At 41.2% G+C, this 20318-nt stretch overlaps 1 protein-coding gene across 2 annotated transcripts in view; it reads left to right on the top strand.

Annotated features, from left to right (window-relative positions):
- The first annotated feature begins 294 nt into the window (after nucleotides 1–294).
- Nucleotides 295–20318, top strand: part of nav1b (neuron navigator 1b) — a 76232-nt gene continuing 56208 nt past the window's right edge. The window contains exons 1-3 of one of the 2 annotated variants that reach the window (XM_084349821.1): nucleotides 295–526; nucleotides 14862–15655; nucleotides 15890–15978. In XM_084349821.1, coding sequence (XP_084205947.1) covers nucleotides 14889–15655; nucleotides 15890–15978 — 856 coding nt within the window. In that variant the 5' untranslated portion in view covers nucleotides 295–526; nucleotides 14862–14888. The remainder of the gene's footprint in view (nucleotides 527–14861; nucleotides 15656–15889; nucleotides 15979–20318) is intronic. The other variant, XM_084349822.1, reaches the window with a different exon arrangement.

Raw genomic sequence — 20318 nt, 5'->3', positions numbered from 1 at the left:
GTGACAGATAGAAAGTGAGGGAGACAAGACGGTGCAGGCAGTTTTATGAGGGTTTCATCAGGTATATATGTACGGCCCAGTTTGAGCTCAGCACTTTTGTTCAGAGAGACCGGGAGTGGAACAGTGCCAGGTCCATTTGCAAGTCGGAGAGAGAGCGCCTGCCGGCTAAGTAGTCTGATCCACAGGCACCAACTGCAGCAGAGGATGTGTCGAGAGTATTGTTATGCAAGCAGGAAGGGAGCAGTCCCACTTTGATCCACACATCGGACGCAGGCTGGAGCGCTTCAGTCCTCGATGCTGCTTGAGCTGGAGGCTGCTGCTGCTCGCTGTCCCATCTGGGAATCTGCATATCGGACAGTGTGCTGTAGCACAGGGCTCGGTGCAGCCACTCTGCACAGTGTGATCATGAGAGGGATGGACTGATGGACACCTGAAGATACTACAGCTTGACACTGTCAGCACAAAGTGGTCCCAGCTCCTCTTGCACTTGTGATCGCATCGTTAAGTTTTGTCAACCTCATTTTAGGTAAGTTTGAGCGTATTATAATACAGTTTGACCAGTGACAGCTGCACAGTTTGAGTCTTTTAATTACATTTTAAATCATTTAATTGATCTGAACTTTCCATTCCTTCTAATGACCTTGTTGCAAACCGGAACAAGTGCACCTCGACAAAGTGCAGTGATTGCTGAGCATGTGAGCAGCCAGCAGACACAACCCTTTAACGATATAGTATCCCGTGGTTGACCGAGATATTTCTATCGTGTGTGTGTGTGTGACTGCGGGCACAGAGAGGGGCCTGAGGGAAACACGACACAGTCAGGCTGCTGAACTAATTCCTGCAGAGACTTTGCGGTCCCGTGCTGGACTTTTATTGTCCTGCCTGGGACAGGGAGTCATGTGCTCAGTAATTGTCTGGGATGTATTGCTGACTCATAGCAGTGTGTGTTACAGACTACCACTGCATCAGGCTCACACTTCACACTACTCATCTCCTTGGTGTACACGGGGATACAGTAGACGGTGGCCGTTCATTCATGTTTTTCCGTTTGATGTCTTCATCAAAGAGTGAATCAACATGAGCTGTTCTGTCGGTCCCAGAAGCCATTTTAAGAATAACCGCACATAAGACTCATACTGTATGTTATACAACGTACGTGCGGACACCAAAAGAAGCCTTTTTTCAATACCCTACTTAAAAATAAACACGTTTTTCTGCAAAACTTGCTGTAATCAATATTTTGATGAATCCACAGAGAATTATAACCTAAATCTCCAGCTCACACTCAACTCTATGAAGCATTTTAGTGTCTTTCAGCTCATAGTATTGGTTACTGGTGCTGTTTTTCAAAAAGCACTATATTCTACCTGACCAGCACCAAATGACAGACTAATAAAATAAGCAACCAGTTGGTGAACATAAGGGAGGATTAAGCAGCTAAAGGTCCAGATATTTCCTGAATATCTCCAAAAAAAATTAGTAATGCTGCTAAATGTGTCTGTCAGCAGTTGTTTGCTTCCCAATTACAACTTTAAAGGTGTTAATATGTTTACATTTTGTTTACAGCTGGTTATGCTGCCTCCAAGTGGCCAAAAAATGCTTCACAAAAGAAGACAGACTGCTCCAATGGAAATGATTGTTTTTAAGAAACATTATGTAACTTAAAATAACTGCTTCAAAATCATGTTGATGGTGTCTTGTAATAGGGTGAATGGTGTCTCAGCCACTCCACCCTCCTATCACTTCTGCACTATGTCACTTCAGTGAGAGGGAAAGATCACAGCGTTACACACATGTTTACTTCAATATACAAGTTTTCAACACCTCATGTTATGACGTAATGAGTTTTGTTGGTAGTTAGCACCTACATTACATCTGACAAACTGTTACAGACCTGGGATTTGTATTTTAAAACATGGGTTTGTGCTCAGAAACTGTGGGGGGCGCCAAATCTCACAAAATGCCAATTTCTACATACTGCGGCTTTAACACAAGCAGCTTCTATGTATAAAATAACAGTCAAAACTGACAAAACTGATGATCAGAAATGGCTCTGTGAGGTGCACAGTGGTGCAGAATGACAGATGCTAAATGCTAACAATGACAATAATAACATGCTGATGTTCAACAGGTTCACATTAATTTAGCGCTTTAGCATGCTAATACTGGCTAAATAACACTAAACTTACAATATTACTGATGCTGAATACTGATTAGTTTTACAGGTATTAGTGATCAACCAAAGTATCTGACATATAGAAATTTTGACGATGATGATGATGATGATTTTTTACAGGTCATTTCACATGGTTAAAGGTGCAATATGTGTAAGAAGTTATATTTATATATTATATTTAAAACACTCAAAAATGAACTAAAATTATCAACAGAATGTGGAGAAACATCAGTTTTGACAGTATCGTGTTTCTACTAAAGTTAGCATGCTAACCAGCTAACCCCCCCATCCTCCTGGCGGTCCAAAGCTGTTTTGCTCACTGTGTCAACAACAACACTCTGCAAGTGTTCCACGCTCACAGTCCAGATCCACAGCTGCTCTGCTAATTGAGCTAACTAGCTAACAGCAGCTACAGTTAGCAGCAGTTAGTGGTTAGTCTTGTGATATTCTATATTTTGTATGAATTCAACATACAAAATTACATATTTTAATCAGTAAAGAAGGAATCTGACTAAGCATTTGCTCTCAGCTTCTGATACATGACAGTTTTTGATATCTGTTCTTCACTGTGACACATTCTGGTGTTGCAGCTCTATAACCAGCCCTATCATGCACTAATGCACACATACAGTAATTCAATTCTGTGGAGTCCATGCATAGCTCTGGGAATACCGCTAATGGCGGGTGATGTCATTGCCAATGAAACGGATCTATCATGTGTGTAACGTGCTGCACTTTTGAACTTAACTTATTTCAATGTCACTGTAGATTACGGTCCAACAACACAGAAATAGTGTCCTGCGGTAGGACGGCGTCTATTATGGTGGTGAAAAATCCTGCCGAGGGCATAATTATCTCTCTTCTCAACAGCCTGCATCATGTCCAAGACACCATGAGAAGCTCTGCATGCGTACAGCATACGTCTCATCAAAGAAGTACCACTGGTCACGTTGAGCTACTGCACAGCAAATCCATCGCTGATTTTAAATTACACATGTCACCAAAATAATTATGATGATTACGATATTATTATAGTGCATGAATGCACAGTGATGTTTTGATGGGATGTTTTCAAATGCTGGGCAGCGTCGTGTTCAAAGGGCGACTTTTGTTCCCTCGTAAATGCCACGTCTCAGCGTGTCCTGAATCCAACTGTGTGTGTGTGTCGTGTGTGTGTGTGTGTCGTGTGGTTTGCCTGGTTCGGAAAGTTTAGTCCGCAGACACGCTCCAGTGGCAGACATGTTCCACCTTGGCTAACCCAAAATGAAATGTGTGCTGGCCTCGGAAAACCCAATACATATTTTATGCGTTCCATATAAAGCTGTTATACAATATTGAGTGTTGAGGACAAGAGTTTTGTCACAGATCCGATATGAGATGTGACACGAGGCGACACGACTCCTCCCATGTTGTCCAGAGGTGCAGGTCTGCCTTTATGTTTGCTTTGATGTCTCTGATGGCTGCACGAGGTAAGGGTGTCAGGGGTGATCTTTGCACCACGGCTTGTTTCTGGTCCAGTTGTCTGTTTTAAGGTGATGTTGTCACTGAAATTGAGTTGCATGTTTTGATTTGAAGGCTTCTTTAATAAATATATAATGATCAGTACTTTTTTTTTTTGCTTGAAGTGCAGTCAGACACGAACACATCATTTCACTCGGGCTTCAGTGTACAGTGTCGTTCTTCAGTCTCGAGTCTTCAGGTTACAATTTATGTCACTGTTAACATCTTGTCAGCTGCTGAGTGACATGTTGCAGCCACTGCACCTCCCTGGAGAACTGACATTTCAGTGCAGCTTCCCCCCCCAGTGAACTGAGACTGAGTTGAATCAGACACTAAGTAAAGAACACAGAAGGCTCTCTGTGATAACACTGTATAGATACAATATGTATTCTTTGACATTACGTTAAGACCGACCTTGCTGATTGTGTTAAGTTCAACATCTGGCGGCCTCAGTGGAGGTCCTCAGATGTTGGCATGTGGCTGAACAGCTGACTGTGCTTTTAGTTAAACTGTCTAGCCAATTTCCAGGAAATGAGCACAAACTCTGAAACCCAGATGTGGACAGTAGCACTAAGATGATACAGTGTGAAAGCTCCACCGTGACAGAATTGTTACAGCTATTTAGTTTCGCCGTGTTTAATGTGATCGTTTAGCTTCCAGTGGACACGTCCAGTTTGTTTTGGTTTATTAGTTTTGGCCACGATGGCGACCAGGCTGTTATGAGAAGTTATATCTTGGCTTGGTCCAAAACTGACTTGATGTTTTATTCCTATTAGCAATATAACATACAATTACATATTATCAGACGTCGCGATTGTACACACATTCTTTACTCAAGTAGAAGTACAGATACTTGCGTAAAAGTGAAAGTAGGAAGGTACAGGCTCTGAAATGTACTCAAAGTATAAAAGTAAAAAGCTTCCCTCTGAAGGACATGTCTACCGGCCATTTCTGTGCAAAGCTAACTGAACCTCACTTCATACTTCTTCTAGTAACTCAAAGACAGAAAAGTAGCTAATTCTAAACATTACCTGAGGTGAATCTACCTGTATTACACCATATAAAACATACACAAACTGTTATAGTATGAACTAGAAAAATGTGCATGTGGCTCTTACACTTACAAGGTTTTTAACAGATAAACAGGAGTGTGGAGACTCTGCTTTGAACTATATTTTCTATCTGGAAAGTAAGAACGAAGGCCAACACAATGGCTGTGTGTGTGCGTTTGACTTTAAATAAATGCTGAGGTAAAAATACTCAAGTCTGACTTCCCGTGTTTCCTAAAACGTCTGTGTTTGGTCTGATTTGGATAATACTGACAGATGGAGAGTGTGAACGTTTCAGTTGGTCAGTTCTGGTTGTGCAGTGTTAAACACCGCGCTCAGTGGTGCCACTGTGAGCCATATGTACGCAGGTTTTCACTCCAACCATTTAAGCTGTTTTCACTAATTAGTTCCCCCCTTTTCTGGCTGTCTTTGATATGAATGGAAGCTGTCTGCTCAGTATATATTGTCATCCTGGCTTACAATACAATTTTCCATTTTTGTGTGCTGCAGAATAAAAGAGAGGCCCTGTGCTGTATAATCTGATGGCTCTTGGTGACAGCTCTCAGGAATGAGCGGAGCAGATGCTCAATAGGTCATAAAAACTGTGACTTTGACTGTGGCAACTGACAAAAAGGCTTCTGTCATTCTGCCCCTGACATGGTAGAAAATGTGTGTTCATGCATATGGATGTTCACATGCTGTGTCTTTGCTGTTGGATTAAAACCTGCCGAACATCCATTTTAAAACCAATGAAACTACATTTCTCTATTTTGTTTTTTTACGTCCAGTTTCCAGCTTTATGTTCTGACAATGCTTGGTTCTGTTTAGGAAAAGATCCGGTTTTGGCTCACCGGGTTCTGTCGCCAACATCTTGTTGAAAACATCCAGTGGTTTCCAGCTTACAGATGTTGAAACACTGTCTTGAACAGTGGTCTCTGGCTCGGCAGCCATCTCGCCTAGCTTTAACGTAGCTGCCCTGTCGTCTCCCGACATTAAAGTCAGCTCGTACACACGCACTGTGAAAATAATATGACGCGTGTACAAATTTAAATGTATCTACGGTTTGCAGAACCGTGAAACCAACATGCCAACATTTCATTTTGGCGACTGGGTTTCACACACCCTGTTTTATGATCCTCCTGAAAAGCACTTTTGTAGGGCAAGATTTATAGACACGATTTTTAATGTGTGGTTTTGTTATTTCTGTTTGTTTGATTTTGTAATCATACACTGGTTACCAGCTGGTTATCTGTCTGATGTGGCTGTAAAAAGTCAAACATCAAAGCATGAGTGTGTCAAGCATTTGCTTACAAAACCTGTAAATTTGCAATAACTCCCTATTCACAGTGTTGGAGTAACTTCAGTTCACCCCATCGGTCACCATGCATATGTTTAAGACAGGACCTAGACAAAAGGAAGCAGAATGCTGCACGTATTTTTACCCGCTGCAGTCTTTTCCTACGTGCCTCCAGGATGAGAGTGAAAAAGCGTGTTGTATTTGCTTTTGCATGGCATGAACAGAAACTCTTGAACTATTTTAGGTGTTGTTGCCGCAAAGTTCAGAGAGTTTTCCATCATATTTCCGACACACTCATCTTCTCCTACATGTTCTAGTGACCCAGTTCGCAAGACTGACGGTCCACCACAGACAACTGCCCACTCTTTGACTCATCACAGCGCTGCAGTATGATGTGCAGGCCGCTTTCCTATTTCTACATGAGCTTCAGTTCACTTCAGAGAAGTGTGTCAGTTGCATAACAGCAGCACATAACTGCAGAGGCAGGTTGTTTCAGTGCTCATGAGGGATTTTACAATACAACATCCTGTGCTGCTGCTGATCCTTCTGGGAAGATGTCTACTTTTGTTTCAGGTTAAAAGAAATAATTTATGAAAGAGCAGCAACGTAACCTGTTATATATGAAAAGACCTCACTGACCCCTTTTGGTTTTAAGGCTGCAGACACTGATAGTTTCTAAAGCCTCTGGTAAAATAAAATGTTGCCGCTGCTGTCAGATTTTTTAAAAATAAACAATCCAAGTCTTCGAGGCTTGTGTGTGTTTTTAATAAAGAAAAGAAAATCAGGTCACTGCGTGATTGAAACATTGTCTGTATTAGCTCGAAGCTTGTTACTAAGTTGGCGCCAAAAAAGATGTAGCGATGAAATGACCTGCTAACAAATGAAGAAAGTTCATTTTAGGTGCCTGAATCATGTAGTTCATTGCGTTTTTGTAAAGGCAGTGGCTGTCAAACCTGCTGCCAAGGCCACAGATGGCTCATTGCACTTTATTTTATCTCCAGTGATGGCGATGAGGTGTAAAATGGTCTCTAAAAGCATATTGGAATAAAAACCGACAAGCGACCAAGTCCAGAGGACTAAAAACCGTCTGTGTTGCTGTTCTTTATTGGTTCAAACTTTTAAAGCACGATGAACCCAATCAAGGCTGTTTGTCTCAACTAATTCATTATTATTATAATAGAGTATAAGACCAATTAATTGTTAACCATCACAATATTGTTGTTTCTCACTCATACTCAGTCCTTCATGATCACAGGACTGATTTGCTGATCAGTATCAAATTATCTTGGATAACTGGAAATGGAAATGAGTTTAGTTACAAGGCTACTTGTTTTGCAGACACTGCAGATTTTGTTCCCTAGGACCTAATTCAAAAAATGTTTTAAATGTAAATTTACGATGTTTGTTAAATGAACAAATATGTCAGAGCCTCCCAATAAAATCTCAAGTCTGGGTTTCCCCGGAGGAGATTGTTTATCAGAGTAGCCAGGCAGATCCTGACACATCCTTGGCACACTTGTTATCTACATATACAAGGTTTTTGCAATGTGAAATAGTGCTTTAACTTCCTCCCAGTGTTTATGTTTTATTATTTTACTTTTGTTTTCATTTCTATAATGGAGGTGGTCTATTTAAGATGAGATAGCCAAATAAAACACTGCGGGGAACAACGCGTTGTCACTCCCAGCACGTCAAATACAGCAGCTTGATTAAGCTTCAAACTAAGCTGCTCTCCCCTCTAGTGTCAGTTTTACACATGAATGACTCTTTGCTCAAGTTAAAACTTCTTGCAACATCTGGATTTGCAAAATAACTTTTGTACCGTTAATTACATTGTCAAACGGTTGTAGTTTGGTTAGGTTTAGGCACAATTACATTTTTATGAAAAAATAACCAGCGAAAACCAGTTCATTTTGAAAAAACAACTCAATGTTGACAGTTGGTCTCCTGGGGGTAAGTCTCTGCATACGACCCAACCCAACAGCCTCCAGCTCAGACTTTTCTTGTCCTTTCTGCTAAAACGTCAAACTTAGAAGCGTAGGGTAACAGACCAGGCTGCTGCATTTGATGTGTTGAGAGTGAGAACGGGCTGGCGGGGAAAAAGTCCAATTAAAAAAGCAAAAAAAAGAGTTAAATGCTTAAGGTGAATCACAACTGCCTCTGTAGCCAGATTGCATCGTGATTACCTGAAGGACAGTGGCTGTAGATCAAATTAAAAGACACTCTGAAGTGCTGAAGACTTCAGGGTCTTGGCAAAGAGTCTACATTTCATGGCTTTACATCCTTTTTCAAGGGATAGGAAGTAAAATCCCAGGTGCAGGTGATAAAATCAATAATGATGGTTCCATTTACAACTATGCTTTGATGAGTCAACATGCCTGTTGTAAAAAAAAGCCTATTAATATAAACTAACTCAGGCATACAGACATGAAGAACAGGCCACAGGTGATTCACATCAGAGGCAAATTACCTAATTGAGATGTGGCCAGAAGCACAGACCTGAATGTGTCAAAACACAGACACAGCATTTTTTATTAGTGATCCAATATGGACGTTACCCTTCGATATCATTTCCAACATTTAATGCTTGGAGACAGCGCTAACAGGACACAGCTGCCTGGAGCTGGAGCATTACAGGGTGTTGATGATGTCATGGCATTACTGACCACGGTTAATCACTCAAAGTGACTTATAGGGATAAATCCCAGCAGTGGGCCAACAGATTAACTCACCGCCTAAATGCCCACTCTAATCTCGCGTGCCACAAAAAGTACAGTCGGCTTTAACGCTAAAGACAATATGTCAGTGTTTAATGGCTTTGTGGTAATCTCTGACTAAATGATGTCCAGCAAACATGACTAAAACATCAAGTGACGTATTTGTTTCCAGTGATGACAAGACAGAAAAACATGGTTTACATATTGCTCATGTCTTTTTAGGAGTAAACACACACTGCAGGGGAGCTCTGCTGCAGTGTGCTGTAATTTTATTACAATGTGTGATGGACGAGGAGACATTATTGATGTCGGAGAGACAGTGCCATTAGAAAAAAATGTAATTCTATAGCAGGAAACATGCGTCTGAACAGACTCTGTAGTCTGAGATGGTGTTATAACTCTCTGGGAGATCTAAAGGATGCAGCGCTGATTATGTGACACAGTGATCCAGTTTCGTCTTAACAATCCAAACTTCTGATTGCTGCCACATCACGGCAGATGAATAAAAACATGACAGACAGCAGCTGTGTTCATACATTACAGCTTCTAATAGACAACAGAAAATGTGATTCATGGTTGCCTGCAAATAAAATGTTTGTACATTTTTAAAAAAAATCTCTTTTTTGTTTAATGTTTATTTTTGTCATAGGGACAAATGCTTAGACTGAACCAATGTCACATAAAGTACCACAGCAGCATAGCCTGAAGTATTTTTTTGCTCGGTCCTAGATATTAGATAACACTTTTTTTCTGTTTGCCTGTTTTGCATACATGTTTTGGTGGTTGGGTGGCCCATTGAAATAACTAACAGTGACAGTGACTCATGGGCAATGTCAGTGATTACAAAAAGATGGCTGTCTCAATACATTTAATCAAATGTATTTTGACACTCACTGTAAGCTTTAAACGATTAAGACTAAGAGTCGTGCTGGTGGCGCTGTGGTGCTTTGAGCTAATCTTAGCATGCTAACATTGCTCACTATGACAATCCCAGCATGCTGATATATGTTTATCGTGTTCACCATCATAGTTTAGGTTTTAAAGAACACAAAATAAATTTTGTCATAAGCATTTGATAACCACATTTGAGGGATCACTGCAAAAAAAAATGTGTAAATCGGCTGATGTATCGATATCGGTATCAGCATTGGCCCCAAAACCTGCATATCTGGGCTCTAAATACAAGTAGAGCTGAAGCTGAGAGTAATTCCATTAGTTTTGCAGCTTCAGCCAGAAACCAAAGTTCAGTAGATTAGAAGAGTCGGCACATCTCTCTGAAGACCACGACTGTCATGGCTTTACATCCAGTTGTTTTTGAGATATTTCAGCCTGGACCGAAGTTGTGAACCGACTGACACTGCCATCCCTCAGGCCACACTGCAAAAAAAAATGTCCTTGTGCAACACTCATATTTCATTGTAAATTAATTTACAAAGTCAGCCAAATGCTCCTCCGGCTCCAATTTGTTAATTTAAGCTCCGTCTACAAACTTTCATAGTAAATGGAAACTTGCACCGTTCGGAAAGAAACAGTCACGATATGCCAAAGAAAATTGTATTTTATTTCTCTCCAACTGACTTGTTGTCAAAGTGTCTCAAATAGCTGAAAAAACATTTGGTGCTGGAGGGAAAACCTGAACACAAAGTGAAGCTTTTTAGCTGTCACAAACAATGGAAACACAAAGTCTGGACTGGTGTCATCTAACATCATGCCTTCAGCCAAATGTAAGAAGAGCTGTGCTTTACTTCTGTCATCTGTGCATGTGTACTCTTTGTGTACTTTGTGTGTGCACATGTGTGTGTCTTTCTACACAATGCGAGCTGACCTCAGTCCATGTTTGTCCCAGCAGAATACCTCCCCGACATAAAGCTAGGACACAGGAGGAAGCAGAGAAAATCAGGAATCTGGGACTTGGTGCTATATTTAAAAATTAGATCAGGCCTCTTGTAAAACTAGATAGTACGACGGTCTTGCGAAAATTGAATTATGTAGATAATGATGCACTCGTTCAACTCTATTATCTATCGGTGCTCAGCTGGAATGGAGAGAAACTGGAGCAGAGAAACAGCAGGGTCACATTCAGCTCTGCAAAATATCTGCAAGTGAAAGAAAACGTTTGCTGTTTTATAAGGTGGCACCTCGCAAGATGACTTTTGGCACGAAATGAAAATTACAGAATGATTCGCAAGCCCTGAAACAGTTCCCCAAGTGATGATGACTTCCAGATTTGGTCAATTACATTTTAACACTGACGTCTTGTTTCTTCCAAAATGGACTTATAGCATTTAGAAAACAGACACTGCAGAACTGGAGACTCCACCAGAGGAAAGTGAGCCGACATGTTGTTGGTCTGTGCGAGTATCTTTAGTCTGGCCCTCGGGCTGATTATAGGCCTGGAAGACTTGGGCAGTTTTAGCTACTCGTTCGCTGCTGGCTGGATGCTTTGATGCTGGCATGGTGAATGGCCGGCATGAAAGAAAGGAGCTCAAAGTCTCATTCAGACTGTCACAGAAACACGAGCCCCGGGGGGGAAGACAAAGCATGATGTCACCAGAGAAAGATCGAAGTGTGAGTCACTAATATATCTGTACATAATGGGTGGAATGTGTGTGTGTGTGTGTGACAGTGACACCAGTGTGTGTGAAGATGTGAAGACATGTAGTTTCCCTTCAGTCTTTCTCGCGGGCTTGCTGTCGTCCAGCATCGATCCCACCCCCCCTCCTCACTTTAAAGCAGCACGTGGGTCTAAATTGTATTACTGTAAGCTGCATCATACTGTTAAGTGTAGCCCGTCTGAGTCTTCACCGCACTGTCGTCTTATTGTCTCTCTGCTGAAGAGTAATGTCGGACATTTATTTACTCAGGTAAGACAAACACATCCTATCTCATTAAGCTCTTGCAGAGAACATTGATTGTGCTCATTGATTGTAATTCAGTATTTACTTTTTTTAACATTCAGTGGAATTGCAACACAATATGAATGAATAAATACTGTTATCTCTGTAAAAAAAATGTGTTGTCCAAATGGATGATTAGACGAGTAAATTACGTTCAAATATTGCAGTTTTTTTGTCTCAATGCTGGAAAAATATAAGTTTTCTTCTTGTAACGTAGATTTCAACCATATCACCTTGAATGTAGGATGTCGGGCTGCAAATAACAATTAATTTTAAATTATTTTCTCAATTGACTGATAAGTTATTTGGTCTATAAAATGTCCTGATGAAAAAAATGATGAATCAATTATCTAGCATTTAATTCAAAAGCTGACACCTAAACAATTAATCGTTGCAGCTCTAATAAGATGCAATTCCCTGTTCTGTAAACCTTGCACATGCTTGTTTTATTTACATGTATGAGTCTGAGTCTGTGTGCGTGTGTGTTGTGTGTCTGTGTGAAGCAGTCTTTGTCATGCACGTCAGGTTGTCTCAAGGCTTCACTTCACTTTATAAATAAGGCATGAGGAGGAGGATATTTAAAGGATGAGAGCACACAGGGACACAGACGTGATTATTGTAGATTTTACTTTAGCGATCAGCATCTTCAGTCATTGAAGATGATGAAAAAGTGGACAGTCGAGGTTTATTTATATACAGTGTGTAGCACAAAATCAGAGTTTTGTCCGAGAAGGCTTTGCAGTCCGTACGTCATATGACACTCTGTGCTCACGCTTCGGGGAAAATGGGAGAAACAACAGGGAAAGCAACAGAGGAGGACTCCTCTTGCAGGACTTACATAAGGTGTCACATGAAAAGACTACATAGAAGTATAGTCGTATCACTTTCGTATTAAGGGCTTCGATTGCAATATGTTTCTCAATAACCTTTATATCTTATCTTTATTATTAAGATTAGCTGATTGCCAAGGCATCAGCTAACGGGGATCCTTTAAATAACAAATAAATCTAATGTTAGGGCTGCAACATGTGATCATTTTTTATCAACTAAAGCTGCTGTAAGATTTATTTTTGTATTAAATTAAGTGTTTAATAGCTCGATAGTTGGTGTGAGTGTTTGGTCAGTAACACGTCTCTCCTCCGCAAAGAGTAAAGAAATGATCTGGTATCCCTGCCCACGTTATCCAATCAGAACAGAGAACTCCATAAAGAGGCGGTCCTGTCTGCTCAGGCAACACTCAGAGAGCAGGATCCTCCTGTTCTGGTACCTACACTGCACAACAATGACAGATCAGGGAACGCTAACAATTCAAGAGCTCCCGGTGACGGATTATACTGCCGAGCAAGTGATGAAAAACGCTTGAAGAAAAGAAAGCAGGCAAAGAGAGCTGCCTCCAAAAAAAACAAGAAAGAAAGAGTTGTGCAAATGCTATGATGGCGAGAGGGGGGAGGGGATTGTCAAGCAAAACGGACAGGAAGTTAACGCTTCCTGCAGCTTTAATCTGTCGACATATAAACACATTGAGAAAGTTATCTGCGGACTCCCTTGTATAAAACCCAACAATGTTGACTTTACAATAATAAAAAAAACAGAAAAGCAGCGAATACACATTTAAGAAGAAGAAAATGTTCTTTGCTTGAAAAATGACTCAAACGATGAATCAAACTTGCATAATAAGTTTTAGAGCGACTTATTAATTATGATCATTTGAGCTCTACCTCACATTCAGTTCAGACACTTCTGTTGGAAGTGTTAAAGAAATTTTGACAACCTTCGACTCCAACTGCCTTTTTGACGTTTCCATTAAAGTAAATGTTCCATTTCCATCACATTTCCATAACAATGTCTGACAGGAGCTTTAGAGACACGGTAACAACATATTGTGCAACCAGTAATCTTAAAGTAGCAGAATTATAATATTTAAACTTCATACAAGGACAATGTAATGAATATAAAGAGGTACGGAGGAGTAAATCTCGATAATCACTAGTAGGATATGTTTTTTTTTATGCACTCAGGTGAAAAGTGACATTTATTAACCAGAAACTTAGTTGTTCAAGTTCATGTTTCAGTTATCAGCATTAGATGAGGTAGGATGGAGGTGATGGAGGTGGTGGACCGATGAAGGCCCCCAGCATTATATCTGTGGAGGGAGAGGTGGTGTCTGCAGGGCCGGGGTGGGGACAGCCGGTGTTGGCACGGCCTGAAAGGAGCCGTTCTCCTGCTGCATGTGCCAAGTGGTGTCAGTCTGACACTGGCTTTCACAGCACGTCTCGCTGGAGGTTGTGGCAGGAGGAGCAGGAATACATTAGGCAAAGCTGTCGAAACATATGGCCTCTTTTTAGAGGCGACCGAGGCTCTGATTGATTTTTGTGTTGTGCTCTTTGATTATTTTTAATCTTGTTTTAATTCCAATTTAATTTAGATTCATTCTCAGTGTCTTTTAACCCTTATTCAACCTTTCTGATTTGTTTTTGCCTTACATCAGCTGCTTCTCTTTCCCTCTTGGTGCGTCTAAAAAAAAAAACCAAATCAGCATTTTATATAGTTTCATCAAGTTTCACTCACTTTCTTGATCTCAGTCTTTCTCCCAGTTGGAGAATTTAAAACTTGTGACTAATCTGGATCTCAGACCTTTTGGCCACTTTGATGCTGTAACTGATACGTAATGGTTTAATGGCCGCTCCCCTCGAACCATCTTCTCCTCTTTCTCCTTTCCCACTCATTTCAGTCAGTACCTCTGTGGTGGAGGCAGACACCCTGGAATGTGCAGCTGTTTCACCGTAGTTCCTACAGTATTAATCTCACATAAAAGCTTGTTATCAATCATACATTATACAGCAGGGATGGATGTCCACAGCCTTCAGATAACAAGTGCTTTATATGTAGACCTGCATACCACAAGCTTGTCAGTGTCGGTGTCATGTTGGCTCTGTCAGTATTTGGACTTAAAGGAAATATGAGACATTTTGGAGAATATACGTGCTTGCTTTCTTGGAAAAAGTTAGATGGGAAGATCGGTACCGTTCTCATGTCTGAATGTTAAAAATGAAAACACATCCAGCAGCTGCTACAACCAGTTAGCTTAGCTTCACACAAAGAGTGTCACCCAGCGCAGACTACAGGAAATAAATGGTCTTGACCAGAGATGCCCTGTAAACGTATTAAGAAATGTGTATTCTAAGATTTTTTGCACTAAAGTTGATTTGTTGCTTTCTTTTCCAGATCTCAGTCCACTTCCTCTGACCAACCATGAGCGGCGGAGTGAATATCAAAGTCATATCTCAGAGTCAGAGCGACGCAGGTGTCAGCTCGAGTCTGCCTTTACCTCGTAGCATGATGCCTCTCTCCAAGATGGACCCCAAACAACAATACGGTGGCCCCCCCAACCCCACAGCGCAGTATCAGCACGCCGCCAAAAGACGACCCTCCTACTCTTCATCCTCTGTTTCCTCGACTCCTTCAGAGCTGCTGAGAGGCGCAGCTTTAAAGAACCACCTGCTGCAGCAGAAAGCCGCCGTGTATACTCACCGAAGCCCCGCAGCTACGGAGCGAACCGACGGCACGTGCTCGGCGTACAGCAGCCCTCAGATACCAAAGAGAGAAGTCCCACGCTCCAAAGACACACTGGACCTCCGCACCAGCACGCTGACCCACAAGGCTTTGCGAGACCTCCAGTTGAGACGAACCACCAACAAGAACTGGACCTTTGGAAAATATCGGCTGAGCAATGTGGACAACGCGGCTGAGGAGGACGCCTTGTGCCGACTCTCTGCTACTGTCCAGTTAGGCCACGGAAGAGGACGGCTCATGTATACTAAAGGTGCTAACGGGAATGTGATATCAGGCGTGTCTTCAGCTGGAATGGGCAACAACCAAAGAGAGGTGAGGAACTTCTCCAACCTGCGAGAGGTGTCCAGTAACAAACCAAAGTCTTCCCATCCACCGTTCAACATGAAGCGCAGAGGGAGTGAGCCAGGAAGAGTCAACATGGCGGCTGTCGCTCCCTTCAGGTTCAGGTGAGGGCAGTGTTTCATCTTTAAAGATGTGGCGATAAGCAGCAAAGCACAAACTGCAGTTTAGATTTAGGACACGTCGAATACGATGCAGCCTCAGGGCTTCTCATGCCTTTTATAAGTAACCGTCTCTGTTTAAAAAAGAGTGTTGGGCAATTTACGTAGCATGCACTCAAAATTTAATCTGCTTTTTGTTTGTTTCTTAGTCCATTGAATTGTTTGTCTCCGTTCCTGCAGGTTTCAGGTCCACGAGGATCAAGATGCCTCCCTTGACGATCTTAGCGACTGTTCCTCTGACTCCATGGAGGTCTGCTGTGACGATTTTGGTGAGTCTCTTTAAATCTCCTCTCACTGATCTTTTTCAACTTGGGAATACAGACACACTTGATGCTCTACAGCAGTCGTTCTCAACCAGGAAGTATCGTCTAATCAAACGGGTCAAAGGGTGATTTGAAGGGAAATATTGAAAATTCTTCTTCCTCAGGCATCTGGGGAATATTACACTAAACATTGAATGGCTCCTTACAGCTTTTCCAGTGTATTGTTGCGTGTAGCACAAATAGTGAGGACCCAAACACAAGACACTCAGGAGGCAGGCAGGGTAAAGAACAAAAGGTGAGCTTTGATAACACAGCTGAGGTCTATAAGAAATACAAAAGGAAGTCACCAAAAAGCTGGTAATAAAAGGAAACAAAAACAAAGGAAGCAGGCAGAGGCATGTACAAGAAATACAAAGACTAAAAAAAGGCACAAACCAAAGAAGCACTGGGAGGAACACAAGGAATACGAGGAACACAGGAGACACAGGACTGATGCTGGGAAACAGAACAGACAAACTGACAAAGAGAAAGAGAAAAACACCGGCGCTAATGGACAATTAACAAATGAAACACAGGTGAACAGGAAAGAAACGCAGGAAAAGGACAAAGGGAGGAAGTGAATAGCAAAACATGACACGAGGAAAAGTCTCCAGCAGCCTGAAGATCCCAGATTGATTTGAAAAGACATTATTTATGCCCTTTATGAAGCCAATATATTCACTGTAGCTGCTAAGCTAAAAGTGTTAGCGTGCAACCCATCTGAAGTGTGTGCATGAGCTCGACCACATGTCAACACACGTCACACGTGGGCTTCCAGAGACTTGGATTAAGCCAGATGAGCTGTATGGAGCCACTTTATTTAGTTTTTTTTTTACATTTTAAAACAAGTCCCCATCCACTTCTGCTGTTTATGAGAACGCTGCAATGCTGTTCACCTTTGAAGCAAACTTTCCATCGGCATGAGGCTGAGTAAATAATGACTGAATTTTCATTTTTGGTTGAATTTATCCACAAAATGCAACATCCCCAGTTTGGGATGTCTAATTCCCCTCCCCTTGTCATCTCTCTATATCAGCTGTCCAATTAAAATCCCTAAAAATACATTTGAAAAAAAGAAACATCCGCAGCTTAGACGTATTCAGGGGTCGTGTAAACTTTTTAAGAAGTCAAAGGCCAAAAAAGTTGAGAATCACTGCTGTAAACCTCCTAATAAGCACTAACTCTGATGCTCAAAGATAAAACAGGTGAAATCTGAAGGTTATCGTCCAGGATCTTTAAATTTAAGAGCAGGCGGTCTATAAAGTTTAATCACTTTGTCGACTTAATAATTCAATTCACCCTTTGTCCTTGAGACGTACTCGTCCTACCTCTGCGAGGACGAGTCACTTAAAATTTGGAAAAAACAGACTTTTTCACTCAGTTCACAGAGTTCACCCAGTTAGGTATGCAAAACCCTGTTTTTCCAATTATATTATATTGCATCCTGTAACACCCAGGCTTTAATATGGCTGAATGTTGACACTGGACTCTGTTCAGCGCGACAGTTGTTCTCACCAGAGCTCCTGCCAACTCACAACGAAAGCTTCATACTGTAAGCACCACCTGTTATGTGCATCAGGATTTCCTGAAATACTTCCTTTCTTTCTTTATGTGGGAAAACACAGACTCTTGGCAGCGAGCGCTTCTCTCAAATCACACAGCTCTGTTAATGTTGCACTGTTTCTCAAATGTGTCTGTCTCTGGTGCGCCATTGTGATTATATATACATCATCCTGTCAGTGCTGCGTTAAACATTAAAAGTGGAATGTTGTGTTTGCTCTGAAGCCTGCAACAACTCCGTTCCTCAAACATCTTGTTGCTTGGACACCCTGTGTTTGCTTGGTCAATATTTCATTATTTTAAGAAACCCGCTGAGTGAAGCCGATCCTCCAGAAGCAGATAAAACCACAAGAAATTCAATCAATTCATTCTAATTAAAGAGAGATTTACATAGAGATCAACTCTAATACTGTAAGTGATATTGATGTTAGTTAGTAAGTAAGCGGACACTCTCCTCAGGCGGGACAGCCGTGACCACTAAACAGAATTAATACTTAAGCATGTTTGTTGAGGGAGTTCACGTCAAAAGATTGTTGGATGTTTTTCCAGAAGCCTCGTCGTTTCAGCATCATTTAATGTTAAAACCTGCCGTCATGTTGGAGACAGAACAAGAACTTTCCAGACCTCAAACAAGTAACAGAAATATACCCGTCAAATATTAAACACACACTTCTGATCATCTTTTCAGATGCTCAAATAAAATATTGAAAAATAAACAGGACTGAGTTTACGGCAGGGCGAGAAGTTCTTAAGTGTCCTACTTGTAAGTGCATTCAGGTGATGATGGAATTATAAGAATAATTAGTTCCCGGCTAGAGAAAATCACAAAAACTCAACAAAAATGCTAAAAGTCAGCAAAAATGTTGGTACATGACTTACCGACTTTGACGTCATATATGCAGAAATGGTTTGGACAGAAGAAAATGTTCGACTGGTGGTAAGAAAGTTTATATTAATTCACATATATCAAGTTTTACTCACATGTAATTTGACATATTTGGTTGTAACTGTTAGTTGCTGTCCAGACGAGTGACCTGGATTAGTTAAAAAGTTATCTACTAGCATTAACCGTCAAATACAACACGTCTTTGTAGTGTCATTGTTCTTTCTACATTACTACTTAAACGCACACAGTTAGACACAGCGGTGCTTCGAGCTAAATGCTAACATCAGGAAGGTTTAGCAGGAATGATGTTTACTATGCTCACCTTATATTTTAGCGTGGTAGCATGCTAACATTTGAGAATTAGCACTAAATGCATCGTACAACTGATGCAAACATAATCAGTTTGACCTATATTTGGTCATAATACATCATAATGTTTTGGACCAGCATGGCTAACAGTATATAAAACTAATATAAGTGGCTCTGTGGAACTTCCATCTGTGGACTCCATTTCTTAACTAACGTTAGCTACTGTTGCTCTCTGTTAGCGGAGAAGAGAGATGCAGTCGAGAACTTGCATAAAGTCAGATGCTTTGAACTGTTTTGGACTGAAAATCTGACTCGAGCCCTTCACAAAGAAATCCACAGTCCAGCAGCATTAAACAACTATGAGGCTGATGGCAATGTCATTAGTTTGACAGATAATCAGTTATAAAAAGTTTTGGACTAGCTCCAGCATGGCTAAGAGGAGTATTTAAAACAAATTAAAGTGTACTATCAAGTGAAATGTAGTAATTAATTGACATTATAATCAATTAAATGACTGTGTTTACAAATAGTCTGTCAGCACTAAAACACTACCTGCTAGCAATTAGCATCTGTCTGTTTAAATTAATGACTGATCTATAATTGAAGTTGTTAATTCATAGTGAAAACTAAATGGCAGCAGTGTCAAGTATTATGTTCAAAACCTAAATTACTAGCCTGGACTAGCCTGACAAGAAGTCATTTTGGCTAACATGCCTGATTCATATTTGTCACCCAACATGCAGATATAATTGCCGAGGGCTGTGATAAAATCCTTTAACTGTCTTCTTAATTATCTTAATGACTCGGAGGGCTGACAGCCTCCAGGCAGCCTCCTCAGGGAGAGACTGGAGACTGAGTGGTCCTCAGCCGAGGGTGGACAGATGCAGGACTGAGAGATTGAGTGGTTTGATGCGGAAGATCGACTTTCACCTCCTGTCTGGGAGTTCTTCGCGTCCCTGCTGGACGGACCGGAGGGACGCTTAAATTCTGTTTTTGACCGGAGAGCAGAGAGATGTGTCTTTGTGAGCCGTCATCCGGCTTCAACTACAAATTTGCTGGAAGATGAAAAATATGGTTGCTTTCATGACATTCAGTGGAAACATCTGGGGAAACTAAAGCTCGGTGAGGATCTCTGGTGAGAAATCTTGCTGTACTTTGAAAATGACTAAAGTTTCATGGTAGGGAGACTCACTGCTCCAGGATTAAAACAATAGCCGCAAATTAATCACTCGTGCACGTGTTTAAACTCAGACAAGATGGCTTTACCTTTGCTATCACTTCCAGCTGCTTGACGTCATCATCAATAGACTCTTGCTGAGCACATGAAGGGAAGTTTAGTGAGAAAACTTGAGTAAGTGTTCAGGTCAGTCTTCTTCCCTCGGGCCGATCTCATTCCAGCAAACACAATGATTCTATTAGATCGCTTTTTATGAGTTTAATTATCTGAATAATTACCACATGACTTCAGCACCGTGCACAAGCATGATCTTTACATGTTCCTTTGATACGATTCTTCAACCTTCATGTGACCGTGTGCACATTAACATTGATG

Source organism: Pagrus pagrus (genome assembly GCF_965226575.1).
Source record: "Pagrus pagrus genome assembly, chromosome: 3".
In the NCBI taxonomy this organism is placed as follows: domain Eukaryota; kingdom Metazoa; phylum Chordata; class Actinopteri; order Spariformes; family Sparidae; genus Pagrus; species Pagrus pagrus.
Note: the sequence above shows the minus strand (reverse complement) of the source record. Positions and strands in the feature narration are given on the sequence as shown.